Source organism: Daphnia carinata, chromosome 3 (assembly GCF_022539665.2).
Source record: "Daphnia carinata strain CSIRO-1 chromosome 3, CSIRO_AGI_Dcar_HiC_V3, whole genome shotgun sequence".
Taxonomy (NCBI): domain Eukaryota; kingdom Metazoa; phylum Arthropoda; class Branchiopoda; order Diplostraca; family Daphniidae; genus Daphnia; species Daphnia carinata.
This window is the reverse complement of record NC_081333.1, coordinates 9,894,960-9,922,354: the sequence shown is the minus strand read 5'-3', so window position 1 is coordinate 9,922,354 and position 27,395 is coordinate 9,894,960. Positions and strand designations below refer to the sequence as shown.

The 27,395-nt window shown below is 41.5% G+C and overlaps 3 protein-coding genes across 5 annotated transcripts in view; 1 reads left to right on the top strand and 2 right to left on the bottom strand.

Moving 5' to 3' along the window:
* Positions 1-27,395, bottom strand: part of LOC130685252 (RAC serine/threonine-protein kinase-like) — a 72,015-nt gene that overhangs the window by 2,794 nt on the left and 41,826 nt on the right. Inside the window, exons 1-3 of one of the 2 annotated variants that reach the window (XM_057508520.2) lie at positions 571-688; positions 321-398; positions 59-207 (exon numbers count right to left, since the gene is read on the bottom strand). In XM_057508520.2, the coding sequence (XP_057364503.1) occupies positions 59-207; positions 321-387 (216 nt within the window). In that variant the 5' untranslated portion in view covers positions 388-398; positions 571-688. Of the gene's footprint in view, positions 1-58; positions 208-320; positions 399-570; positions 689-27,395 lie in introns of those variants that run through there. The other variant, XM_057508522.1, reaches the window with a different exon arrangement.
* Positions 1,459-3,556, top strand: LOC130685256 (angio-associated migratory cell protein-like). 2 transcript variants are annotated; one of them, XM_057508527.2, is made up of 7 exons: positions 1,459-1,573; positions 1,806-2,042; positions 2,101-2,360; positions 2,423-2,567; positions 2,626-2,825; positions 2,897-3,231; positions 3,296-3,556. In XM_057508527.2, the coding sequence occupies exons 2-7, from the start codon at positions 1,808-1,810 to the stop codon at positions 3,366-3,368; spliced, it is 1,248 nt and encodes a 415-aa protein (XP_057364510.1). In that variant the 5' UTR covers positions 1,459-1,573; positions 1,806-1,807; the 3' UTR covers positions 3,369-3,556. The 2 variants fall into 2 exon arrangements, with proteins under 2 accessions (XP_057364510.1, XP_057364509.1); XM_057508526.1 differs by having other exon boundaries at positions 1,803-2,042.
* LOC130685268 (serotriflin-like) lies at positions 3,589-11,637 on the bottom strand. The gene is made up of 5 exons (XM_057508541.2): positions 10,448-11,637; positions 5,874-6,010; positions 5,127-5,272; positions 4,758-5,006; positions 3,589-4,671 (listed from the first exon to the last, which is right to left on the bottom strand). Exons 1-5 carry the CDS (start codon positions 10,584-10,586, stop codon positions 4,404-4,406), a joined length of 939 nt encoding a protein of 312 aa, XP_057364524.1. The 5' UTR covers positions 10,587-11,637; the 3' UTR covers positions 3,589-4,403.

The window sequence follows — 27,395 nt, the reverse complement described above, 5'->3', positions numbered from 1 at the left end:
ATCATACAAAAACAAAGTAATGATATTTTATAAGCTATTGGTTAGTAAAATGTTTTACTGCTTTCATAATTTGGCATCCTTTTACTGTGAAATTGTTCAAGGGTTCAGCAAGACTGATGCTTGGCTCAGGCTTGTGTTTGAATCCTAATAATGACCCATCATCTAGCAGCACAAAGTATCTTTGACGCCAGTTTTTAATGTGTTCTCCTACGAAAACACAATGAAAGTTAAATGTGAATGAGAATGCAAATTATATGCCACATCAAGAATCTGTGTGAAAGCTGTGCGTAAGTTTCTGTAGCAGAGTTTTCTCAATTTACCTCTTTTAAGCAGCCAGCCCTCCTTTATGGTAGAAGGAGTCTTTGCTGGTGCCACAGACTCAGCCATTATTTCAATATCTAGAATAGAAGTAAAAAGCCTTTGCAAGTTTAACTGTAATAGGATCACAACAACTGGACTAGTGAAAACAACAATATGGACATTGTTGTGTGTCGAAACGATTATTGGGAGTAATGGAGCGTAACTTTTATGGAATGGCAGTACGAAATGCTAAGTATGAAATTCAGTTACCGCAACTTTTACGTGTTTAACCATCAAAATATTATTAATGTCCCCAAATAAGAAATTTTCCAGTTGTTTTCACAAGTGCGTGATTTCCCTCGTTGGACAAGTTGCAAGAATGCGAAAGACCGAGCAGTGCCAATTTATACAGCGGCATTCCCATGAACTACTGAAACAAAAGAATGTCGCACATTGGCGCCAAGCTCGAATGGCCTGTTTTTATCAGAACTTTAAAATACAGCATAAAAAGCATTTCCTCTTAACAGTTTGCGTTTTAGGACATGAAAACAGACAATGTTACTGTCTAAGTTTGTTTTACGTTGGGTCTTTAAATCACATTTAATTATTAAAATATTGAATCCGCATTCAGCCTTCGTCTACCACAAATTTTTTAAATTTAAAAGTATGATGTTTATTGTGGTAGTAATAATTAGGTTTCCTTGTACCATGAAATTCTTTTAACTGACTTGCTATTACTATTCAGTATGATACGTAGTCGCTTTTATTTTAAAGAATTACTGTGCGAATAATCTAGAAATGATTATGTACGCTAAATGAATGGTTCGAATCCTGGCAAGTACAGAAACAATTTACCAGTGTAATTTATGTTTTGATGGCCTGTACGATTTTTCGTATGTTAGGAATCGTAATTATAGGCTTATTAGATTTTTCGTGGCTTATAAGCAAACCTAAAACAGAGTCGACAGAACCATGTTGTTTTTCTTTTAAACCTTCGGAACGTGAACGTGAGATGTCTGTTATTGGCATAAAATTCCACGAAAATATGAAGGATATTTCCTGTCCCTTTCCAACAACTAGTTCGAACAGGTTAACTCCAATGATCCAGCTTCCGACCCGAATCCCAAACTCCCCCGTCCCAATCCTATGTCCTTCTCATGTTCTACCGTTATTGATATGGCAACTTTCTCTGCGTTTCGACATTTAAGCTATAATTTTCGTCTGCTTTGAACACGTGTGTACTGATTTTTCGTCAACATAGTTGGTTTGCCAGGTGAATTAAAATATTATGTGTTGTTAATTATAGCTGTGTGATATAATATCACTCCTATACGAGCCATAGTTGATACAAAATGCAACTGTAACTGGTAGGAGTCTAGTTTTTAATGAAATACGCTCGCCGTAGAAACAAGAAATATCGTTGCCAAACAGTGGTTTACGCATTTGTTTTCTTTTTCCCAAATACAATTAAATTTATTATTGTTTGTGTTTTTGGTTTTCAGCAGCAATGGGAGAAAACAATACCCCTCCTGTTTCACCACGTGAACAAGGGCCTAATGAATCTGACGAAGAAGGCATTGGAACACAGAATGAAGACGATGACTTTGAAGTGATTGAAGTGTATGAAGGAAATGAAGATGAAGAAGATGTGACAGATGGGGAGTGGAGGGAAGAGGGTGAAGGAGAAATGGATGAAGCTGATGTACCTGATGATGCAGTAATAACATTTAAACAGCACTCTGGTAAGTCTTATCACATGTGGTTTGTAGCTTTCACGAAGTCAATTTTTTTTCTTTTTAGGTTCTGTATTTTGTTGTTCAATTGAACCAAAAGAAAGTAAACTTGTTGTGTCTGGTGGTGAAGACGACAAAGCTTTTGTGTGGAATATTTCAGATGGGGAGGTTGCATTTGAGTGTGGCAATCATCAAGACTCTGTTACCTGTGCCCTGTTTAGTCATGATGGCTGCTATGTTGCCACAGCTGATATGGGTGGTTTCATCCAAGTATGGAAGGTGGCAACTAAATCTGTGGTTTGGACATTTGAAACAGGAGACCTAAATGTAAAAATTAGCTTTTCTATAAAAAATAAGCACCCTTAAACATGCTACATAATTTTGTATAGTGGCTAGACTGGCATCCAGCATCCCATATTCTATTTGCTGGCACTGTTGCAGGTGAAACTTGGTTGTGGAAAATACCATCTGGAGATTGTAAAACGCTACCCGGCCATGGAGAGCGAAATGAATGTGGCAAGATTCTTCCAGACGGTGACAAAAAGACCTAATAAGCTATTTTCTATGGTAACTAATTAAATTTATTAAGCAGGTAGGCGTATAGCTGTGGGTTACGTTGACGGTTCCGTGAAAGTATTTGATTTGAAAACCTTGGCTGTTCTTCAACATTTAAGTGGAGGACAAATGCACACTAATGCTGTCTCCTCAATCGATTGCCACCGAGACAATAACTTGATGGTTTCTGGATCTCTCGATTCGACAGCAAAACTTTATAACACTCAAACTGGCAAGGTATTTATAAGTGCCGCTATTATTCTTCTTAAATGAACTTAGATTCACCTAAAACATGCATGCCTCTGCAGCTTCTCTGCACCCTGTCCTGCCAGGGCGTTGGCAGTTCCGAAGAAGAGAGTTCAGTGGAAGCAGTTTCGTTTTGCCCGGAAACATCTGTTAGCCTTGTCGTCACAGGCACGCTCAACGGGAAAATCAGTTTTTGGGATATACCAACTCAAATCGAAAGGCAGTCGTACGATCAGGCGGCCGGAGTGGTGAAACTTGTGTGGCATCCCAAACAGTCACATCTGCTTTTCTCCGCCGGCTTAGACGGAGTGGTTCGATTGATTGATTCGAGAAGTGGCACTCTGGTTCGTGAGTATACCGGCCACACCGCCAACATCTTAGACATCGCCATTTCATTGTGAGTCAGTGTAATCTGTAATTGCTTTTCCATTATTTTAACGTTGCAATTGTTTCTCGTTCAGCGATGGATATCACTTGGTTACATCCTCGGACGACCAAACTTGCCGGGTTTTCGAGGTGAACGTTGACCAATAAGTTGTGCCTTTGAACCATAGCCAAATTCTTCCTCATCGATCGTGGCCGAAGATTCGTGGCTGACAGTTACTCTACCCGTGCCCTTTTGGTATTCAAGGTTGTTTGTGTGTTTCCCAAGCTCTCGGGCTTCTTATGTAATTATCGAAAGAAAAGCCGGAGAGGAAGAAATCCATCTCACTTGAAACATTTTTGTGTTGTCCTTTGAGTAAAACTTCGGATGTTCAGCCAAAACAGGTAGCGTACCAGGGGCCAATAGGCTCCTACCGAATTGACCAGTGTATTTTTGTCGCACAAAATGCCTGATACACTGGCTTAAAATGGGGCGACGATGACAGAGATTGATGAAGATACTTGCGAAACGTATTGTATACAAGATATGGATTAAGACATATGGGCTATAACAGGAGCAGATATAGTGAGAGGAGCTTGTCTGGAGCAGTTTTCTTGGAGAGCGGAAAGGATTGCAGAGTCAAAAGCGAACGGTTAATGAATGTTTTCAATTATGTCGTTACGTGAGTGGGAATTACAGGCGATAATAACCACAGCGTATATCGTATATATATAATATGTATAAATAACATGGCGGAGACATAAGGTACACGTGTGTATAGTCAAATCACAAACGGACTGTCTGCACTTCGCGTACCATATCGATTTGTCCTCAAATCCTGATAGCATTTGTAGCCGTTTTCAGGGCTAGAAAAACAGTATGTTCAACTGGCAGGCGACGGTTCACAGCCAAGTTACTGTACGTGTCATTCTTAGTCCTCGTTCTTCATTTGTTCTACATTAAAATTATGACCACTTAACAGTCATACCCGTCATTCTAATCTCGAGCCTTGCAAAAGGGTGGCTTTAAAAATTAGAAAATATCGTTCCGGGGCAGTGAGATGGAGAAGAAAAGGTGCACTCGTTCTCCCTTTTCTTCCTCTATCTAGCTATATAGTATAATTTATTTCCTTTTTTTTTTTTTTTTTTTAGATTTTTTAGTTTTTATTCTTCCATTCAATGGGCAGATTTCCTTGGTTTTCGTCTCTACACTTTGATGCGGCCGAGCTGCGTGTAGATTTTGCCGGTGCATTCACACGTTGCCCGACAGTGTCTCTTTCGGTCGAGTCCTTCCTTGGAATTGTTGTGACAAAGCCACTGGTTCCACGTTGTGTTTAGCTCGCGACAGTTGACCCACAAGTCGGCGTATGAGCAGGAATTGGTGCAAAGTTTGCGCAACTTGCAGGATCCCTTGCAGCGGCCGCAGGACGGGCCTTTCTTGTATGGACGGCCCAGACGTTCCATATAATTCCCTCTGTGTACAAATAAATTGATGTTAATCAATTACACCAGTAATTCGAAAAATCTCTAGCAAAGTGGAAAAGGCTAAAGAAAACTCACATCGGGCAATAATTACAAACATAGTTGTAAAAGTATTTCGGATGTTTGATCGACGACCTTCCGCCAGATCTTTTGGTCGTCCTCGACCGTTTGTCAGGTCTGTATGGACATTTGGTGAAACCGCAACCGACTTTGTGCGTTGCCGCCCACACCATCTGAGTGTAGTGGCCCACCTCGAACAGATTGTTCTGCGGCGAGCCGTACGTAAAGTTGTGTTTCTCCAGGAACCACGTTTTAGTGGCGAACATCCTAAAACCAAAGGTGAGCCACATTCAGTGATCATTTTTTGTACTCCATCAATCAAGTCGGTTAAAAAATAAAATGAAATAAAATAAAAAGGGAATCCACCGAGCATGTACCATTACTTACCATGGAACTTGATGAGTCGATACGAATATGTTCTGGCCACAAGATCCGAAGTCGTCAACCCATCGGCCGGTGACATTGTCGTGGATCAGGAATTGGCACTGGTCCGCCCAGCGTTGTGCATCTCTTGCGGCTTCAGCGTGCCAAGTCTTCCTCGGTTACAAGAGCCGCCATCAATGGGGGAACATCAAATCCATCGTTTTGTTTCATTTGCCAATGGTTGGGTTAGCACATTTTCCCGCCACAGCCGAACGTGATGTGCCATTTGTAAACGACGACATTGTAAAAAAAAAAAAATGAAAAAAGAAAAAGAACGTGATCAGATAGTTAGTCACTCGTGTGTCGCGCCCTTCCATTCATACACAGGTGTCTCCTTTATGCAACAATAGCAAACCTTGAATTTGAGCTAGACAAATTCGCTTGACCTGCCCTCTCCCTTTTTCGCTTCGGATGGTATAAAAAAGAACAAAACGAGTTCTTTCTTTTTTGTTTTTTGCCGATCAGTGCAACAAGCAAAAAAAAAAAAAGATATCCCAACCAAAATGGCAAATCATTGGGGCGGGCAAATCAAATGATGCTGATCGTTGTTGACGCGTTCCTGAAAATCGAGGCCGTCTAATCGCGGCTGAGTCAGATGTAACCAGCGTGTGGTTCGCGTTAATGATAGTGTTTTCTTTGATCTTGTTATACAATTGTACATGAAGGAGGCTACATGAATTAGCGTACGAAAGCCAATAAAAACCAGCTTACCATGGCCAACATGTCAGCAGCTGGAGGATGGACCCGTGATCGGAAGAAATTGTGATACATCACGATCTTCTTCTGCGTACTTTGGTGTACTGGGTTCAGCATTTTCACCGGCACTTTATCGCCAAAAAATTTGGGTCCTAAAAATGGGAAAAACTGTTAAGTCATTGACCAAATTCTGAATGGCTGACAAATGTTAAGGAGAGCTGGTCTTGCATTAAGACCGTGCATCAATAGTCTAACGATTCCTGCTTTTCCATCTGTTTATTGGTCTGTTCTCTTTACGTTGCTCACTAAGGTGATGTGACTGATTGCAGGAACCGATAGGAAACGCCAAACCTGTTCGTCTTTTAAAAGCAAACAGCCATCAGGCTTGGCATCTGCTTGATATTCCAATTTGTTTTGTTTCCATTTTGTTCTTCTTGTTGTTGGCTGTCGACAAGCTCACCGATAAGCTTTTCTTGCTCGTGTTTGTCGTTTTGTTTTGATCGACGTATAAAACGTGTAGCAAAGCTCTGCCATGTATAGGTGTTGCGTCACCCCATTTTTTTACGTGAGCGAACCCAACAGGTGCTCCCAGTGTCAAAAAGATAGAAGAAAAATGAAGAATATAAAGTGAGAAATAAGAAAAGGACGACATAATACTAAAAGTCGTACAATCTCATTTTGCATCTTTAAGGTGTGTGCATGTTTTTTTTTCGTTTTCTTTTTCGAGTGGGAGCCATTGGTTTTCCGCGGGTCACGTTTGTAATTCAACAGCTGATGTGTTTTAGCGTGACTCGTCGTTTGCAATCGACTTTTCCGCCTTCGTGTCTTTCGATCTCTTTTTCACGCTCGACTAATCGAGTAGTGTGTGTTGGCGAGGCCAAACACACGACCATGTTGTTGATACAGTTCCGCTAATTAATACAACGAGACTGGCCCCTTGAGCGACGGAAATAAAGCGAAACGCAGTCAAAAAGAGAGAGGGTGGACCGCAAGAGGCCAGCAAAAAAGACGTGGGAGTGAGAAACAAACTAGATCTCCTTATTGACCCAATTGGATGCAAATGGAAGGTGGCCAAGTCGAGATGTGACTAACGAGCACAGGACACACCATGTGGCTTCCCAAGTCCGGCAGTCCAGCCGGCCGCCCTTCCCGTTTTCCTTTTTGGCAGAGTTTCGCCAGCTTCGGGGGGAGATGTTTCATTTTGTCTAACGCCAGACTGGATTGATTTCAGCCGCGTGAATCATGAAGTATTTCCCATCGTGTGGGGCTCGTTTCCCCTCTTCTTCTTTACATTCCATCTCCAATGGCCGACTGCCTGGCCGCTTTTATTCACTTTCTGACAACTTGAGCAGCCAAAACGTTGTACGTATGATAAATCTCGTTTTTTTTTCAGCGACCAAACACGTTTTACTTTTAGAAGACTTTTTCAAGTAAAAAAAAAAAAATGGCAAACAACTCTAAGCGGCCGCAATAAATTCACGTATGGCAGAGAGACAGAGAAAGGATGGCATCGTTACGAGCCCCCAATATACTGTTTTACTGCATTCCGTTTCGCCATGACTAGACATGCGCTAAACTACAAAAAACGCCAAAAGAAAAAGAAACAAAACTGCGTGATCAGCAGTTGGGGTTTCTTGTTTGGTCACCGCAACGCGTAGCTCACGTCGCGGGCGAATGGTCAAATGACAATATCATCAGCGGGGCTGATGCGTCCTCTTTTTCGCAGCCAGTTGGGGTCAGTGGCTAATCGTCACTTGGTAGCAGCGCGTGATTGGAAAAGCGGTCTCCACTAGTTGCGCTTGTGCCAATGAAAGTGGGGCAAGTTCGTGAGCGTCGATGCTATAACAACAATAACAAGAGCAGCAAGTGGCCATCTCACTGACGCAATGTTGCCATAACCTTCATCATCATCGTTCTGCCTCATTCACATTAAACACCTATTTCTTTTCATTATTTTTCTTCAAATTAAAGGCGTTGATTGCGTGACCGACACTCTTGATAATACTCATTTTTTTTGTTATATAGGTCATCGTCAATCTGCGGTGGCTCGTTCCACTTTTTCTTTCTTTTTGAATTTTTTTTTTGTACAACACCAGCGAGCAAACGTGCGCGGGGGTTCGTTGCGGAATCCCGCGCGTTAGGGTGGTGGCAAATGAACGTGGAATTTGAGACCACCCGAGACTCGCGTGCCCGTTCAGGTCTGTCGCATATGAAATGATGCGACAGCAACGGCTGCTCCCGATGGATCGGGTCCAGGAATGCGATGTCAAATCACCAAGACACGCCTGTCATTCTTTTTTTCTTTTCTCTCGCTGCAATTCGCAACATATCATTTAAATGTGCTACTCCTCCCTTTCCCAAAGGAGGCAACGCGCACAAAAAAAAAAAAGAAAAGAAACAAATAACTAAATTCTTGAGAATTTCAAACGAGAAGACCTTTGGTGGTGGTTTACTCTTTTTGTGTGTGTGTTGCCTATTTTGCTGCGGTTGTTTCGTGTTTCTTGCTGTCCTTTTTCAAATTCGCTAAACCGGGACGTGAGCCAACCTAAACCTGACCTAGTTTCGTTATCTCACACTAGACGTTTAGTAGACCAAAGAAAACGAAAATGGCAAAACGGAGAAGGAAAAAAAAAATGGCAGCTATTTTGCATTATTTTTATTATTCTTTCTTCCCTTATCTTTTTTTCAAGTCGACTAAATCTATTATGGCTGGTTTCGCCCAGTGCGAAATATAGCTGGCCAAATCAAGGTCGAGCAAACCGCCTCTGTTTTGGCCGGCAGTGCCGAATTTTAAAGAAAAATGTTTTCGCGTTCTATTGACTTGCCATTGCGACTGCGGACGAAAAGAGTCTCAGATTGAATTCTAATATTCTGTCGGCGTGAACGCGTGTTAAATGTAGGACGTGATGACGTAAAACTGTGGCCATGCCAATATCTTTCTAAATGACTCTAGAAAATGTCTAATGTGACGGAACGCCACCGTGCTAGTTTTCCTTTCATTCTAACCAACGTAATCCCGTATCGATTCGTGGATTATGTCAACATCCGCTTCGACTCTTAATATTCAAAGTCATCCCTATTCAATTTCCAGTTAAGACCGGGACGGTATACAAGCGCATACAATCGCCACGCACGGTGACACATGCTCGATTGCTATATAGTGGACGTGTAAATATAGTCCACGTATAGTATATACTGGAGGAAAAGCGGTAGGTTGGGGGTGTATCCCTCTGGGTTATAGTTTCGGATAGAATTAGCAGCTAACGAGATAGTAAAAAGAAAAAAAAAAAGAAAAAGTGTCGCGAAAAAGGAAGTAGGGAAAAAAAAAAGAATGTGCCAACAAGATGTTTGAAAAGATCTCCTTTTTTTCTATTTTATTTTTGTTGTTGTTGTTACTGTTGTTGGTAGCCTTTTTCGACTTGTTTCTTTCATGCGTCGTGACGTTATTGGCCAACAGGGGCAGCTGGGTGCCAGACGAAGCATTTGAAATGAAAAAAAAAGCCCCGTATGCGTGACCTAACCAAATAACATAATTCGAAAAAGAAAAGGCGAAAACGAAAATGCAAATTTAACTGGTGTTGTCACTCTATCAAACGAAAGAGAAGCGGCATAGGCGTGAAAAAAAATACATATATTATTTAGTTTCACGCTCTCGGGACGCAACCCGTTCTATTTCAGTGTGCCTCGAAATGCTTGTTTTGCCATCTGCCTCAACTGTGTCGAGTAAAACAAAAAGAAACGAAAAAAAAGGAGGTTGAAAAATGCGTGGATATAAAGTTGTATCGAGTGATTCAGAAGCCAAAAAAGAACGGGTCGCAAGTTATTGGAATCTCAGGTTTTGTTAGAAGAAAAAACGACCCGTTACTAACACACAACACACACACCTTTTTTTTTTTTTTACACACTATGACCGTGTCAGACGGCTCGTGGGCGGGGTAGTCCAATCGTCTGCGCAATCAAAGTATATAATCTCGTAGAGAAAGTCTTCAATTTGAATGGTTTTTTGACTGACGTGACGTCTGAAAGAGTAGCCCAAAACGTAACCCACTGGCAAGTGGCGCAAGGCGATCAAATGTATACCGTCTCTGCGCGCGCAATGACACGGCCATGCGTTTCCTTTTCTTTTCTTTTTTTCTTCTTCTCTTACTAAAAAGAAGAAGGGAGCTTTCTACTGTCTTCTGGGGTCTTTTGGTTTTTTAAGAGCTAGCCAAAAAGATTTACGGTCGTACGAAATGCAAGGCGAAAGTTATCGGGGAGAGGCGAAAAAAGAAAAAAGGACAGCGAGAGCGCTACTCTCGATGTACACGTCTCAATATACTAAGACGCATACAAGACAAACAGACATGGAGGCAACAAAAAAAGAAAAACGAGGCAAAGAATAAATCAGAAATTCGAATTGTTGATGAGCGTGTGTGTCGTGTGTAATATTTGAAAATTGTATAATTCGTGTGCGCCCCCGTGGAAAGGAGGCTCGTTTCAACGGGAGCCAAGTCGAGACAAGAAGGCGGTAGCCAATAAAGTAGCAAAAAAGTTTCCCTTTTTTTTTTTCCTTTTAAAAATTTTAAATCACACGTGCAGTGGAAACTTACTGCGGTCGTTGCGCCAAGCGTTGGCCGAATGCATGGCCGACAGCGAGACGTAGACGAGAAGTAGCGCGACGTAGGCGGCCGTTCGGCTCGTCACTTTATCCGTTGTCGCCCGCATCGTCGTCGTCATCATCATCAACATCGTATCGTCGTCGCCGGTCGTTAAAAGTTCATGACTTCTTCGCCGTCGTTTCTTCTCGTGTTCTGTGGCGACGCTCAAGTTGATGGGCAGCGGCAAACCGGTCCACCATCCGGAGTCAACGTTCCTCGATGAAACGTGTGTTAAACTGCTAAGCTTCTTTTTTTCTTTTCTGTCCTTTCTTAGCTCGTCTTTTTTTTTGGGGGGGGGAGATAAGACTCACGACACACGATCAACTACACACAGCCACAAAGACACACACGAAAAAAGGGGTGCGGTTTAGTTTTTTTTATACACAGGCGGCAGAGACAATTCAAAGTCGTTGGCAATTTATTTTTCGACGCACGAGACTGTTAGGCCTAATGACCTAATGGGGAGCCGACAGTCCAATGTGTCTCCGTTTCAGCTATTAGCAGGTCGTCGAACTTGAATATCTATCTTGTTTACGTTTGTTTTATTTTGGATCTTCGTTTTTTTTTTTCTTTTCGGTTGAAATTTCTTTTTCGGGCCTTTTTCCTTTAATTTCTTCAGTCTATTGCGCCCACCCGGCTTTTGTCCACCGATAACACGCACACTCGCTATAACACAGCTCGACGATGAAACAGAGAAATTTAAAATGTAAAAAAGAAAAAATGGAGGTGTTTAAACCCAAGGCTAGCGCACGTTTCGTTCAGAAATTGAATTCAACTTGTGAATGAATTTGTGTGTGAGAGAGGAATGGTTATACAAAGATTTTTGTTGTTTTTTTTTTTTAGATAAATAGAATCACACACGAGAGTTTCAACGTAGACAGGACAAAAAGGGAGTCCTATCGTTCGTGATGAACCAAATCGAGAGAAGAAAAAACGGAACCGGTCGCCGTCAATGAACGAACCGGAGAATTTCAAAGCGGTTGTTTTTTTTTTTTTCTTTAGATTTTCTTTCTTTCTCGTAGCTAGAGCTGATGCCGGTGACGAAGAAGACAACGGAATGGACAACGAAGGGGAAAAGGAAGAAGAAAAAGGAGGGAAATCCGTGAAGTGATGCTCGTGGTTGCTCTCTCTTGATCACGAGAGAGCTTTGGCAACTGATCCGCGAAGAGCTTTAGCGCGCCGTTTAAAAACCCCTCGCCTCTCTCTCTCTCTCTTTCTCTACACTCCTCCCCTCTGCTCCCTTCCCCTCTCTTGTACACACACACATGCACAGACACACACACACACACACGCACACACACACTACGGCTCCTTGTGTCTCGCAGTTTCCCGGTGCAGACCCGGCGACGGCTATACGGCTTCGGGTCACGTTCATCCATCCCGCCGTGATTCTTTTCCCGAAAAACCACCTCTCTCTCGCAAGCAGAAGCATCTCGTCATCAGCTTTTTTTGCAACACCCTTCCTCCCCCTCTCAATGCTTACATGTAATGTGTGTGTGTGTGTGTGTGTGTGTGTGTGTGTGTGTGTGCCTATACTTGCTAGTTTGCGTTATACAATCAGGAACAATGCCATCTCGTGAGTTCGGCCAAACGTTACTGCACATTTGAAAAATGCCATCCAATCACGCGGAAATAAAAACGTGCAATCGAAATTGGGATCTCCGTGAAAAATGTGTTCCTTTTGTTTTCAATTTTATTATTTTTTTCCAAAGCCCAATCTAATTTGAATCCCCACAAAGATTATTTTGCTTGATTTCTTGTTCTTTTTCCTTTCCTCTCGCTGATGATTGGGCAGATTGCCATGACCTCGACAGTATATAAGTTCTTATGAGACACAGTCAATGTCTTATTGGTGAATGCAAAAAGAAAAAAAAAAGAAAAGAAAGACAAGAAAACACAAAAATTCGGGGCGAGAAAAAGAAAAGAAACAAAACCAAACAAAACAGCATGAAAGCCAAATCCATCCCGACAGTCCCGCACGTTCGCATTCGGTTAGATGGGAAGGCGTTTGATGCGTGGCCGGGTGGCCGGGTGGCATCTTCGGCCATATAGTAGCTACAAGAACAGACGCAGTATATTAAGCGTTGTCTTCGCTCCACGTTTGTATGAATTTGGGAATGAATCAGCTGATTGTCACCAAAATAACGAATGAGTGAACGAACCCGATAACCTGTTGTCTCTGCGCATCGCCAACTCGGGTAGGATCTCCCAGCTGCCTCTCTCTCTTGTTTTCTTATTCCCCATTTCTTTGTGTGAGCGTGTTTCTTTTTCACATCTTTCGTATTCGGAATGAAAGATTTGTAAGAAAAAAAAAAGAAATCCGGCCATAAAAAGCGTTCAGCAGGCCCAACCCGGAATAGCAGTGCATGTCCTATTGTACGTAACCAAACTGTTGTTACAAAGGATGGTTACATAGTATACGTGCTATCGTTGCGAGAGCCAGTTGGAGCTGATCAAAAACGTATGTTGAACAAAAAGATGCCGATTCACGCCACTGTTTGAACACAACTATGCATCATGTAAGTTTGTAGGCCTATATGGCCAGCGTATGGCCTGGACGCGGTTGGGGCCCATCCAACCCGCAGCATCATCGCCAGCACGGTCCACGTATATGGTCCGATTCCATTAAGTTTTCCCTATTTAAGGTGCGCTAACTCAGCAGTGTATATATACATGTCTAGCGGGCATTCGCTCGCATTCGCCTCTATCACCCCCCGTATGTGTCTACCTTGAATGGGCCTTTCGTTCGCTCTATGTCGATTTGAATGTTGGCTATCACATTTTTTTTCCCCTGTTGTACGCGTTTACGTCAGATGTGGCTCAGTTTGTACGGGCGATCGCCATGTCCATTTTGCGTGCATTTCGTAATATAATATATCCAACGTACAATGTTTATGCATTTGTATGAGTCGCCTTTGAACCTTGAGTGCCTTACAATGTATCACATATCAGGATTTGAGGAAAAAAACGAATGAAATGACTCATATTATTATAATTTTTTTTATTCTTTTTTAAAATATTTATTATTTATAATTCCCACTGTGTGTATATAGATTCCTCCTTTTTTTTGTGTGAAAAAGAGACGCAGGGATCTGGTCCGACTGCGATGACTCGTTCGCGAGTCGCGTCTCAGTATATACGCCACCAAAAGATTCCCTTATTAGTCCACTCTTCATCATTCTTCTCCTTTTTTTTTTTACTCTTTCATCTTCTCCTTGATTTAATATTCATTTAAAAAACCACAGTGGGCACGCCTATCGAATAAATCCCCGAATGTGTAGTATCCTTAACTGGCCCTATTGATGTTAGTTACACGGGTAGTATTGTTTTTTTGAAAAATGCCCGTGAATGCCCGAATGGACCACCGGGCATTCGCCATTAAACAGAGCGGGCGTTTCAAATATACTTTTAAAAATTTTAAATGAATGAAAAGAACTACAAATTAGAGTCTGGACTCATTTAGAGCAGTTTCTCTTCAGCACTTTTGTCTTCCTACGGACCCTGTAATTGACCAGAATATGCGTATTCCTCTTACACAATGACGCCATCGTTGAGGAAAACAATAATAATAATTGACCGTGAATCGGTGCCAACGCGGCGACTTTATTTGTTGTTGTCTTTGTGTGTCCTTTTTTTTATCGCAGCTTGTTGGTTTTTTTTGTGTTTGTTTTGAATTCTAACAGACGCTTTCGGCAACGACAGACAGGCAGGCTCCGAAATCTGCGGCGCGTATCACATTCTAGCAGCATTGTTGTCCTTTTGGTCTATACGCACAGATTATCTATAGGTAATAGCGTTACGTGGCCGAGGTTGTTTTTTTTTGCCTTTTCTTTCTATAGACTGCACCGACGGGGCGGCAAAACAACGAGCCATAGACGGCCATTACGACCGCTGTTGCACGATCGGCGCGGCACGGCTTCTTCTTCAGCGGGATCCAGAGATGTTTCATTCAAACAAATTGCTCTTTGTTCGCATTTTCGGTAACGTCTTTTTCTTTTTTCTTTTTTCTGCTTCGTGTTATTCCTCCACTTTCGTTTTGACGTTTCAAAAGAAGACTCGTATCGTCCGTTTGAAAACTGTCGTATAGGACAGCGCCATTGTCATCGCTGTTTTCTCCCTTTTTCTGTCTTGTAACATTTTAAACGATTATCGTCTGTCTAGCGGGTAATTTTATTCACATGCTGTATTAAGACCCTAGAAAATGTAAAACAGTCGAGAAAGTCGGACGTTCGAAATCCTTCCTTTGCCCACTTGCATTTTTTTTTGTGGAGTGTTCCCACATTTTGAAGAGCGGAAGAACATATCTCGGCCTATTAGCTAGAGCATCTTCTTACCGTTTTTTTTTTAATTGCCAACTTGACATTGCGCCTGTTGTGGTAGATGCCAGCCACTTGGAAGAGAGAGTGAGACGAGTCCTTGGAGTCATGGTAACAAACGTCTTATCATCTCTCTTCCCGAAATGTAAAAGAGTGTCAAGTATAAACGCCAACAAAAGCACGGAATGAATTTTTTGCCTTCTCCCCGCGCTTTTCCATTCAAGTTCTTTCGGATGTTAGATTACCAGCAACAATTCGGCTATAGAGACAACAGACGAGCCCGTCGGGATAATGAACACATCAAGTTATTTCTTTTGACCTTATCGCACAAAAAAAAAAAAAAGAAGAGACATAAACCAAAACGACTGCAGCAATCGCGCATTATATAAGGAGCTGGATAGATGGATACTCTTTTGCATCACTACGTGTCGCTTATTGTGTGCACGTACGCAACACGGGCAAAAAAGACTATCGGGAGTATATATATATATATAATCCATTAGGCAAACGTAAACGGCTGTGGACGCAGACTATAATGCCAATCGACGACAAGCTAAACAGCGCACCACCTAAACGGCTCGCCATTGGACATCTTCCCTTTTTTTTTTTTCATTATACGACCGAGATAGTGGCAGAATGAGTCGCGGCATCGGCGAACCAAAGACACTCCGCCTCGTGTTATACGGCGCCATCATCGGGATTTCTTTCCTCCGAAAAGAGAATAAGAAATTACACATTTCAAACTCCCCCTGTTTGAAAACTCGATATACTGGTATGTAGCCATTTCGTGTTTGAACGTTTGTTGATGCCAGTAGAACAAACAAGCATTGTGAGTACTATAGAAAATCGAATAGCCTTTGGGGCAAGGCGCGATACGGTTCTTTATTTTTTTGCGGGAGCACGTCTGACGTGCGAAATGAGGTCGCGTTTAGAACGCCGAAAGTGACCGCGAAAATGAACAGTTGCCGATAGAAAGGACAACAAAGCAAATGTGGTTTTCTTTTTTTTTTTTCTTGGCACCAATGTTTTGTTTTGAACGGAATAATGAAAAGGAGAAAGGGGCGCAGTCATTTGATTACGCGCAAACACGTCATCAATTGAGCGTCGCCTCGTTTTCTCGAAGATTGGTGGCTGTCGTTCGCTCGTCAAACCCAACTCGTTTCATTTTCGTGACGGACGCCCGGTGACAGAGACGGATCACTTCCATCTGAATCGTTCACTATAAGGCAGTCCCTCCGTTGCGCTTATTACATAATAAAGCGTACTCAGAGAGGCGGTGGCAAAGCAATTCTTTCGGTAACAAGGTACGCGCACGCAAGGCAAATCTTTTTCTGATGCCCTCCATCAGTCCACTTTGATTGTTTGACTTCCCCAGAGCTTGAATAGCTTTGGGGAAGAAACAATTCAGCTCTCTTAACAGCAAAACACGTTCGTTCAATTCGAACTAATGTCCGATATATTCCAAGAACTGAAAATGAGACATTAAAAAAAAGTTATTAGCAAACGAAAAAGGATAACACCTGTGTACACGTATATATACATCTGATATGTATAAATGTGTTGGTACACATGTTGGAACGGTGGTCCCCAGATGCGCTCACGCAACAACAGTCGCTTTAAGATTTATTTGCAATCAGTCTCCCAATTCACGCGACACCTACGGGAGTCCGCTTCGGGAGTCAGCACCTGTCACGTGCGTTTGCTCCGGCTGAAGTTAGCCTCTTATGTCGATGCAGACTGTACCATAAAGCTTTACCCTGTGTGACGTAAAAGGCGATACGAGCAGTCGATCGAATGATGTCAGGAAAAAACCAAAACACGCAGCCAAAATAAAACGGATAACAAATCGAAAATCGATCGCATCTGTCCTGAAAAAAACTCGTTTATGTTGTTCAAATCACGATACCATCCGAACGAGAAACAAATGAATCATTCGTTTATATCTATCGAGTTTTTCCAAGTACGCTGTTATAAGCTAATGAAATTAATTCTTTGCAATCCCGTCAATGACCAAAACGAAGCTGATGGGAAAAGAAGGAGTCATCGGCCAGTAATTCAATCTTCTCGTGTAATCAATTCCAAAACCGTGCTGCTGAATAAGAAAGTATTACATCTTGTGACTGTGCGCTGGGAGAGAGTTCAGTCCCGTTGGTCATCACCTGAAAATGCACCAAGGCGAGTTTTCTCGGGTTCATTGAATGCTGATGAAAATGCTCAGCGTGAAGATGGCGGCTGCTGATGAAGCTGAACGCAGGGGTATATATATGTGTAAGAAAAGAACGCAGCCAAGTAAGACGACGAGAAGTATGTAACGAAAAGAAGAAGATATAGTGGCCACTAGAAAACGTTGCAGCTTCTCCCTTATTGGCGGTTTTTTTTTTTTTTCGGTTGTCAAGGTGTGTGTTCCAAAACGGCACAGAGCAACGCATAACAGGCAAGCATTGGCTATATGTAGACTGTATAAAGAAGAAGCAAAAAGCCCTTCCCAGGTCGTTTCTGCCAGCCCATAAAAAAAAAAACCAAAAAGGTTACCTTAGGTTGCGTCTTTCTTTCCTTCTTTTTTAAAAACTTTAAACTCGTGTTTCTTTTTTTTCCCGTTGGCCAACTGTTGTATTTCTATCTCATTCACCTTCTCGATTTCAGGGCTCGTCTCCTACGAGCTCCGTGGCCCGCTGATATAACCAAAAAGCTGCAAATATTCATCACGCCATCGTTCCCCAAAAGAATAAGCAAACGATACGCTATATAATAACAGATGGATGTAGGATTGTAGGTTGCACATCGTTTACCCAGGAAGGAGTACCTATCGTCGATATTATACAAGGTAAAAAATATAAGCTTTTGCAATGAAAACGAAGGTTGGTCCAGACATCGCTTTATTTTATTTATTTTTTTTTTTTTCGCTTACTTGATGCCGGTGCACAACAAAAACAATTTCCAAATGTGGATTTTCTGCTGGTCCTCATTCACCTTCCACAAATCACTCGAGTTGCATAACAAGACGACGTGTGTGTGTTGCGTCTATTTTTTTGTTTCTTTTTTATCTTATGTTGCACTGTCTTGATCTTCGCTATTGTGGCTGCTCCTTATTTCTTTTTTTTTGTCGTTTAAATTCCGCTCCATCTTTCATCCGCTCCCAGCTTCACTTCTACCGCCCATCCTTATATTCTATAAACGCTCACACACATTCATAATAACTTGTAGGTACACGTACCTGGATTTATATTTATATAGACTCCATTGATGCATTCGTTGATTTGGGTGCGGATATTTTTCCGCGCCTTTTCTTTTCTCCACAGTTGCTACCTGGACACGGGCCATTCATTCATAACATTTTTTTTTTTTTCAGATCCCCACTATATAGCGTGTAGTAGTATTCAACAACCGGCTATAAGAGTGTTTAGCTCTCTTTAGTGTGCCTCTGTGTGTGTGTGTGGGTCTCAATGAAGGTGTAAATGTCTTTTATCTGCACGATTGCCAGGTGAACTTAGAGTCTTAAAAGATCTCCGTGTTTCTCTTAAAAAAAAACAAAAACAAAATGTGTTTTTTGGTGCCGTTCGTGATGAGTCATCGTCGTTGGCGAGCCAATAGAAAACAAAAAATGAAGTCTGGAGAAAAAAAAATGTTTGGAATATATTTTGAGTTATTTGTCCTGTTTTCTTCCTTTGCTCCGATCTTCGAACGCCTACTCCTTTTATAATCGTAATCGTTTGATCGTAACGGGACTCTCTCTTGCCATCCTTCCTTCCATCCGTTCTTATGTGTTGCACAGTTGTATATTTCTAGAATGTCCATTTTATAAATAAAAATATTAAAATCCCCTTCCATCTGTATATATGGTATGCAATACTTTTCTCGAAGTATTTATGAGCATATAGCCTTTCACGCTGCCGGCTTCGTTGACTCCCTAGCTAAGGTGTACAGATTTTATTTTTTGAATCGTAAAAAAAAAAAAAAAAAATAGAAGAGAAAAGCGCAAATAAATAAATAAATCAATAACAATGGCCAAGAAAAAGAGTTCCCATCTCTTTTTGGAATCAATATCGATATATGCGTCATGATATACCCTGCTCTCTTTGTTTATTCCTTCCGATGTATATTCTCAGATAAGCGGCGGTTGCCAATCAACTGTTAACCCTTAAACATAATTTTTCAGGTTAATCAGGTAAAAAAAAAAAAATTATATTCATAAAAAGGCATAATAAAAAAATAAATTCAGAAAAATCAGAGGATCATAAACAGATATGCTTACATGGAAATACTCGTTTTTCTTTTTCTTTCTCCTTCAATAACTTTTGTGTGTGTGTGTGCTCGATTGTGGGCCCAGGTGGTGTATTGAGTGTCCAATCGGTCGCTTACGCGTTTAGTTTCGGATCCCGCTAACGGCGGCGGCTCTTGGTGCATTTCAAATGGCAGCGGCGATGGTTTGTGCGCATCAGATGATGATACATCGTGGACTCTCCCCTTTCTTGTCGTGTCTCGTTGCAAATAAATCACGCGCAACTGATGTGCTTTATTTACAACGTCAGCCCGTATAGATCGCGAATATCAAAAGCAAGTCTGTGTGTGTGTGTGTGTGTGTGTCGCTCCCTTTTGCTGTGTGATTATCAGCATTCCCCCCACCAACCATCCAGCAGCCATCATCATCCATTTCAAATGCGCCGGAAGGATGTATTCTTGTCTCGTGACCGTTTACTTCTCTGTAGTGTCACTCCCATTTCTTTAGTTATTTTTTTTCCCCTTCCTTTATTTTCCTTGTTTTCTTTTTTTTATTACACGAGGATAAGTTTTGATGCAGTGACAGGTCACGTTGTGTGTGTGTCTATTCCCGGCCGTTCATTCATCTTTCGGTCCAGACAGCCAGACGAGAATATGTCGCAAAGCGGGAGGCCATTCACCCGGGCCTTTCATTCATCGTGTTTTAGAAACATAATATCATAACAACATGTTGTTTCCTTTTTTAAATATATTTATAGTCTTTTGCTATTTAGTTGCTGCTGAATAAACACGAAAAGAATATTGAGCAATAACCTGCCATTCAGCAGGAAAGAAACTTGTCCATCCAACATTTTTTGTTTTTCATTTGTCTTTTTTTATATATCGTGCGGGCCCACAAATAATAACACTAATAAAAAAAAAGGCTCGTGGTCCGCTTTGTTTGCTATACGTAATAGCCTCATTACACTCTGTGCGTGCAAAAGTTATCGTCTCCAACATTGGTCGTCTGGTCGGCGTCTCAAGGGCAACGGTTTTCTCTTGTCCCACCTTTCGGGAGTTTGCGGACGGCGTTTTTCTTTTCACGACGAGGAAGCAAAAGAAAGAGAAAAAAACGAAAGAAATTTATACGCACGCACGCACGTGAATAAAGAAAAGAAAAAGATTCAGCAAAAGGTTGGGCATCGTCAAAAAGTCTACGTTTCTTGTGTTCATCCTTATATGATCGTAAGAGGGAGAGGGCGAATAAGGGAAAAAAAAAACAAGAGACAGGTTTGAGGAAAGGCCAAGAGCAGCTCGCAAAAGCAACAAGCAAAAGGCAAAAACAACGTCCCTTTTTTTCCCGAACGCGCCTAAATAGTCTTATCATTTTTTTTTTGTTTGTTTGTTTGTTTCCTTCTATTTTCAAACAATTTACACAGCCGAAGATTGTAGGATGCCGAACGGCATAGCGGAAAATAGCCGGAGAAAGATAAGCGAACTTCCCACTGATAAAAATGAATAGAACGTTAGAGAATCTCGATTTGTTTTTAAGAAAAGAATTCTTATCGTCCCCCGCGAACATCTCATTGTTATAACTCTTTTGTCTTTCCCCGAAATAGAAGAGATTCTCAACGAAAATAGAAGATCGAATCAAAACAATTACTAGGAATTGTGGCGAGGGAATAGGAATTCTTTCGCATATGATGAAAAAAAAAAATGAAAACGATGTCGAGTTCTTATTGAAAAAGAAAAGAACCCAGGTCGGTTGTAGTCATCGCTGTTCATTTAGTTATTCTTCAACTTTTATAGATTTGTGTGTTAAACTGTGCGTGAGATGGAGGGGTGCGGCCAGAAAAAGAAAAAAAAAAGGGTCTATTTTTCTTTTCGGCGTAATTCCGGTAGTTTTGATTTTTAAGAGGCTAGACCAATGTGCGAAACATTGTCGTAGGGTCATATTATTTTATGTCAATAGGCGGAAACACAAATTCACAGTCGAACACCAGGAGAGCTAAGAAAAATAAAAAAGAACGCGTGAGAAACTGCCTTTTCATTCGCACTCAGCACACGCATTTGAATCCACACCAGACTTTAGGGCAAGAAAAAACAAGGAGACTCTAATGTGCTATTAATGCCCTATTAAAAACGTATATAGACGAGCGTTCGTAAAAATCAACGCGGTACACAGATATTCGTGTGTGGAACCGAGAGAAACGAAAATGGCTACTCGCTGGCCTTTTTCAAGTGCTGATTGATGTTTGCCAAATGAAAATGTTACTTTCAGATGATTTATGAAGCAATATCGAGCTCTTTATTCCTGTTTTTCTTTCGAATCTAAAACTGATGGATGTGCGGATATGCCCAGGGACTTTTTTTTTTTTGACGGCTGTTTTCTTCATTGCCACATCCGTTTGTTTGACTTTTGATTTACGTCCCTTTTTTAATGATTATTTTCTGAGTTTTCACACGTTTTTTTTTATATTTCTTGAGTTAACAGAAAGAGAGAGAGAGAGAGAGAGGCAGGGTTTGGCTGTAGCAGGTCATCTTTAACTGAAAAGCCATTGGTATACCAGAATGGTCACGCACCGACTAGTCCTGGTTCCCTTCCCCCTTTTTTTCTGAATGAAACACGACGGCTCTTTAAAAAAAAAAATAAGAAAAAAGGTCTTTTCCTGCTTCGGCTGTTCTTTTCTACGAATGAAACTAAAAAGAAAAAAAAAGATATTCATGAATCCTCCATTTTTGGTCCCATTTCATCCCGTTTTGTTTTATTTCAGACAGTTCGGGGAAACACCGTCCCAATTAGGTAAAAAAATAGGAAATTCTGAGAAACGCGACGTAAGCAAAAACTAATTTCTTATTTAGATTGGCAATGGAGGTGGTGTTAAATGATTAGACACGGATGATGTGCTTATGCGTTCATCGGCAAATAGTTGCTGCGCATCGTCATTGCGGAATCTAATTTTATGTAAACACCTGGACCGGTCGTCATCATCTTTAGTAACGGAAGCATTGACGAATCGAGATGGGCTAGTGTGAGGAGGACCTTTTGTGTTTTTCCTACATCGTGTCCATGACCCTGGTGACTCGTACGCCGCGTGTTTTTTTTTTCTTTCTTTTTGGCCGTGTCGTGATGGTTCATTCATTCGAGTCGCTCCTCCCGTAACACGAACACCTGACTATGTCTCCCATCTGTCTGGCGGTCCTCTAATGCCATATTTGCATACAGGCCATTCATTTTTTTTTTCGTTTACTTTTCTTTCTCTTTTACCCCCTTTTTTCCCACCTTCGCCCCTCTTGGCAAACCCTCAAACACCATTTAAAAACAAAAAGAAAATAACGGACTTTTAAATCAATCGAGGATGGCCAACTGATTTGAATATCGACTCGGCATTTTCCCATTGCTGGTCTCAATTACAACAATAACATTATCCGTTCATTTTTGCCAAGCGTGTTCTTGTTGACTGGCGGAATTTATCGCATGTGACACGTTTCTGCGTACATGCAGTTCATTTCTTGTTTTCATCTAACGGAATGCAGTTACTAACTGCAGGTATGCACACACACACACACACACAGTTGTATTCGTCCTGCTGAGTCAATGGTACGGGGGGTATGCATTTTTAAAAGAAAAAAAAAAAGGGGGCAGCTCTCCATAAACGCTTGTAAAATAGCGATCCGCTTGACACGTTCGTCAAACTGTTGGGTATTTTTCGTTTGCATTGACGGATTGGCGAGAAAATGAGACGCGCATATTTTTGCTTCCCCTACGGTGCTTTTTGGCAACGCTTCAAACCACGGGCCGGAAGGTGAAATAAAAAGAAAAAAAAATCTATAACCAAAATAAAAATAAATAAATAAATAAAAGAAGAAGAAGGTGATGCCCGCGCCGTGAATTCCAAACAGCCGTACCAAATAAAGAAACATTTGACGGGTCGAAAGAGAGTGATGCCATCGCCAATGTAATTATTCGCACGTATAGACACAACGCCCGCCATGTCTTCTCGACCTTTTTGGCACATCCCACGCAGGAGGGGTCGTGTTTCAATTCAAACGTAAAGAGTCAACCCCCAAGAAGAAAAGAAAGGAGACGTACGTATATACTGTTAACATCTACCAGTATAAATAAACGCAATATAATATCAGCCGGTGCACCAGACACCGCGTGTGTGACTGTTTAAAAAGGAAGAAAACTATATACACGCGCAGTTATATAAATAAATGTGTCTGCCGGAAGATGTTTCATTCAATCTTTTTTTTTCTTCTTTTCTCCCCGGCGAGGGAGTCCACACACACCAAAAAGAAGAAAATAGCACGCCCAGGTGATTATCGTATGCAACAGGTGCGTCGTACCCAGCGCTAGGGCACACCGAAGACACGGTTCCGTAATTTTCTGTGTCGTGTTGCTGACTCAAAAGAGCAAAAGAAAGAGGAAGAAGAAGAAAAAAAAAAAAAAAAAGAGGCTGGAACGACATGGAGTGAAATAAAGGTGGCGGCAAAAGGACGCAAAAACAGTCGGTTGGACACATGATGGATGAGCGAGTTCTTTGGCTAATGTTACGTTACCTGTGAAGCCCCTTCTCTCTCTCTGTGGCTGTCTTGTCGTTTTCTTTCTTTTCTTTTATGATTATCGATTTGACCTTAAAGTTTTGGCAACAAAATGTGGGGGATGGCCGTTATTCGCCCTGTATTTTTGTGCAGCTTGACAGTAAACGAGGAAGGTTATACCTTCCGGTCAAGTATAGATATAGATATACGCGAAAACTTGAAACGATGGCCTCCGTCTTATCTTTTTATTTGGCCTTTATTTTTTTGAATAATTTTTTTTTTTTTGGTTTTAATTTTCTTGTTGTCAAATGTTAAATGTCACTCAAACGGTTTTATTTGGAGAGACAGCCAGTGGTGGGCCCCACCTTTTTATCTCCTTAAAAAGAAGAGTAGAACAAACCTATGAAACATATAGTCTAATGAATTTGGACTGTTTAACCTCTTTTTCTTTTCCTCTTTTTATCTGATTACCATTTTTTAAATTGAGTCTGCCACGGTACCAATCAAGGCATTAGTTTTTTTTTATTTTCCCCCGTCTGCGCTGCCAAACGTTATTCTTTCCATTTTCTTTGCTTATCGATGTATCGAATCTGTTTGGTGTGAAGCCACACAAATCAAGAGCGAAATATGCAAACACGTTTTCGCGTCTCTACGAATTAGAATAATAAGCCAACGCGCTTTTGTTATGTGTTCTTTCTCCCTCTCCGATAACGTTATCACAGCTAGCCAAATTGAGTTTGAAACGCGCGCGCAAGGGCTCATGGACGCGTAGCAGATCTTTACCGTGCTCCATGCATATTCATCGAGCCCGCAAATACAAAATGGAGCCCCGAGACAGAAAGAAACAGCGCGACGGATGATTGAAGTTAAAGGCGAACGAAATGGACAATTGATGATCAAGTTCCCCGCTGATCACGACACACCTGCTTCACAAAAACTCACACAATAATTTTAATTCACCTTCTCTTTTATAAGGTCTACATATCCTCATTCATAAGGTCTGTCGCTACGCAAAAGAGAAAAAAAAACCGGCTTCGATCTTATCAAAACAAGGACAACCGAATAATAACGACGACGGAATGGCTGTGTATTTCCGACGTACGGGCCCTTCACGAACCGGCACGTATTTTTAACGTTTAAAAAAAAAACCTATTCTTTGGGTGTTTTTTTCGTTAGTCTTTTATGGCCGTCGTCGATTCATCATGTGCACAGCAACAAGCACCACCCTCCAGTTATCATCAACGAAGCGGCACCGTCTATATTACGTTATTCGGCAGATTTGAACTCCTTTCATTGCATTCCTCGCCCAGAAATGTTCCATTGTCCTTTCTTCTCTCCTATCAGAAGGTGAGGGATGTTTCTTTCGGCTCTTAATCGCTCGTTACATCTCGAACGTCGATAAGTATACAGAGAAGCGGGATAAGGAAGTCCTTTTCACTATTTTGAAATGCGCGCCCGACTACTCGATCATCATCTGCTGATGTTTTGCAGCACCGTCGTCGGCGCGATGAAGCAGCAGAACAGGAAGGTCTGCAATGTTTGTAACGGTGGCTTTCCTAAAGATGAGAACTGACCCCGATTTAACGCCCACTCACGCGGCCCAGCTTGTCCGATACGCACTAGGCATCACTCGACTATAAATACCTAAATCTTACGGTCGTGATGAATAATAGCCGTGGTCCCGCATTTTACCGACCGTCTGTGTGGTCGAACGTTGGGCTGGCCCCGACCAGTTGTCAGTTAATAATTCGCGAGCTGCTACTGTCAGCCGGCCGGCTGATGGACGCATTTTTTTTTCTCTCGTTCTGGCCGTGACAGTTTTCGCACAGATATTTCGGTCAAGGTCTCTAGATATTACAAAAAAAAAAGATCTCTTTCTCTTTTTGCTGTCCTTCTTTTTATTCGAACGACGAGTCAAGGTTGGCAAATCGCGTGCGAGAGATCACATTCAGAAAAGATTGCGCGTCGTACTCTTATCTATACGAGAAACCAATGTCTGTTGAAGCGCGCGATGTGTCCAGACGAAGTGAAAGTCATTTGTTTCATTGCACGCTCGTTTTTCATCCAAAAGTCGAAAAGAACAAACAGAGAAAAAAGCAGTTCACGGAAAACAATAACTGAACACGCGGCACGTACATAACTTGCGTCCGAAAAAAAAAATGAATCCATAAATCAAGCGATCGATGACGCTTTTATGCGCCCATAAATTCATTGACTCCATTTAACCCAACGGGACATTCTTGGCATCGTCATCTAACAAAAAAATCACCGCAAGACCACCGTTCAAAATAAGAAAACTTGTTATTTTCACATATAGACACGTTGTGAAAATGCGTTCGTTCCGTTTCTCTTGATTGAGGTAGAAAGCAAAGGGGGGGACTTGGTGTTGAGTCATCGAAATCAGCTTGATGAATTTCATATGAAATGGATGCGGCATTGCTTTTCACGAAGAGGAAAAAGAAGAAGCATAGAGGGAGAGAGAGAGACAGAGAGAGAGAGAGAGAGTCATCAGCGAATGAGGGTAAATGGCCAAGATAAAAGATCGCCATGACGGATATTCGAATTCTTGTAATGGTGCGGCTGGCCAGCTTTTACCGGACATTTTAGTCATCCCTGGCGCTTATCTTTCGTTGCCGGCCGACCGGACGGCTGGAATGTAATTAGATCAGGCAGCAGCAGGAGCAACGGGTTGATACTGTTGCTGTTTTCGTGAATCATCATGCTCCCGCCGGCGTCGCGTTCTTCACCTTCGGCCGTTCGTTCGGTGAGTCATTGGTGTGTGCGGCCTCGACGCAACCACAGCACCGAAGTAGGAGAGAGTGCCTGGGTTTGCAATATTTCTAAGAGAGAGTAATGTATTCCTCTTTTTTCGGAGGGGCGTCATAAATCTATAGTCGTGTGTCATTTTCCTTCGGCAGAAATCAACGCTTCATGAAATTTAATTGACCTAAAGTGTTAACATCCGTATGCCTCGCAGTTGCCAATACACTTTTTTTGGGGGAGATGATGGCGTAGTTATGCTCCTCTACGTGAAATCGCCTTTCTTTTTCTTTTCCTAGAATTTTGTTTTATTAGATCCGTGGCAAAACAATAGCAAAGTTGTGTAAGAATAGGATCATTTGTCTAAGGCAAGGTTCTTATTGTTTCATATATGTTTCACATAGAGAAATAAGCAGTAGAACATTTAATGTACGCCCCGTTCTTTTCGATAATTCAGAAGTACAAATGTCATCGAAAGAAGTCAATACGAACTACAAGCGTTTAAATATCACGAATTTCAGCTAGAGAGTGTTTATACTTACCTTGTTTGGCCGTTCATACTTGTGATCAATCAAAGAATCAAAACAATTAAACCTGTCATTTGGTAAACTACATGTAGCGCGTTATCTACCTGTTATACGAATGATTATACAATATTGCGCATAATGAGAAGAAATATTCATCCCATACAGTTAAAGCCTCTACTTGAGCTGGCTACAAATTTGGTAGTGTTGTTCAGTTCTACAAAAGGAATCCAAGAGAAAGGTTTTTTTTTTCTATAGTTGATTATACAATAGCAGAAGAAAAACACAATAGAGGAAACTGAAAATTCATCGAGCTGTATGACCCCTACATTTCCTTTACGGGAAGAGAACAAATGGTTCCAAATTCGAACTGCCACAATCAACCTACACACTGCGACCTGTACATGTCCTGCTTCGTCGTATAATTTACGTAATTTACTTTGTCTACTGCGTCCCTGTTTGCTCTAATTAACCTTGGCACTTCGAAATCCATTCATCGTTTATCCTTTTCGCCATTTTTTTTTTCCAGCGTTAAGAAAAACTTTTAAATTGATCTTC

What these genes read in the sequence shown, in the direction of transcription:
- LOC130685268 (XM_057508541.2), bottom strand. Translation starts at nt 10,586, where the DNA reads ATGTTGATGATGATGACGACGACGATGCGGGCGACAACGGATAAAGTG. An exon ending in CGCTTGGCGCAACGACCGCA is followed by an intron (nt 6,011 to 10,447) that starts GTAAGTTTCCAC and finishes TCCCATTTTTAG; the next exon opens with GACCCAAATTTTTTGGCGAT. An exon ending in TCGACTCATCAAGTTCCATG is followed by an intron (nt 5,007 to 5,126) that starts GTAAGTAATGGT and finishes CTTTGGTTTTAG; the next exon opens with GATGTTCGCCACTAAAACGT.
- LOC130685256 (XM_057508527.2), top strand. Translation starts at nt 1,808, where the DNA reads ATGGGAGAAAACAATACCCCTCCTGTTTCACCACGTGAACAAGGGCCT. An exon ending in AACATTTAAACAGCACTCTG is followed by an intron (nt 2,043 to 2,100) that starts GTAAGTCTTATC and finishes TTTTCTTTTTAG; the next exon opens with GTTCTGTATTTTGTTGTTCA. An exon ending in TGGCAAGATTCTTCCAGACG is followed by an intron (nt 2,568 to 2,625) that starts GTGACAAAAAGA and finishes TTTATTAAGCAG; the next exon opens with GTAGGCGTATAGCTGTGGGT.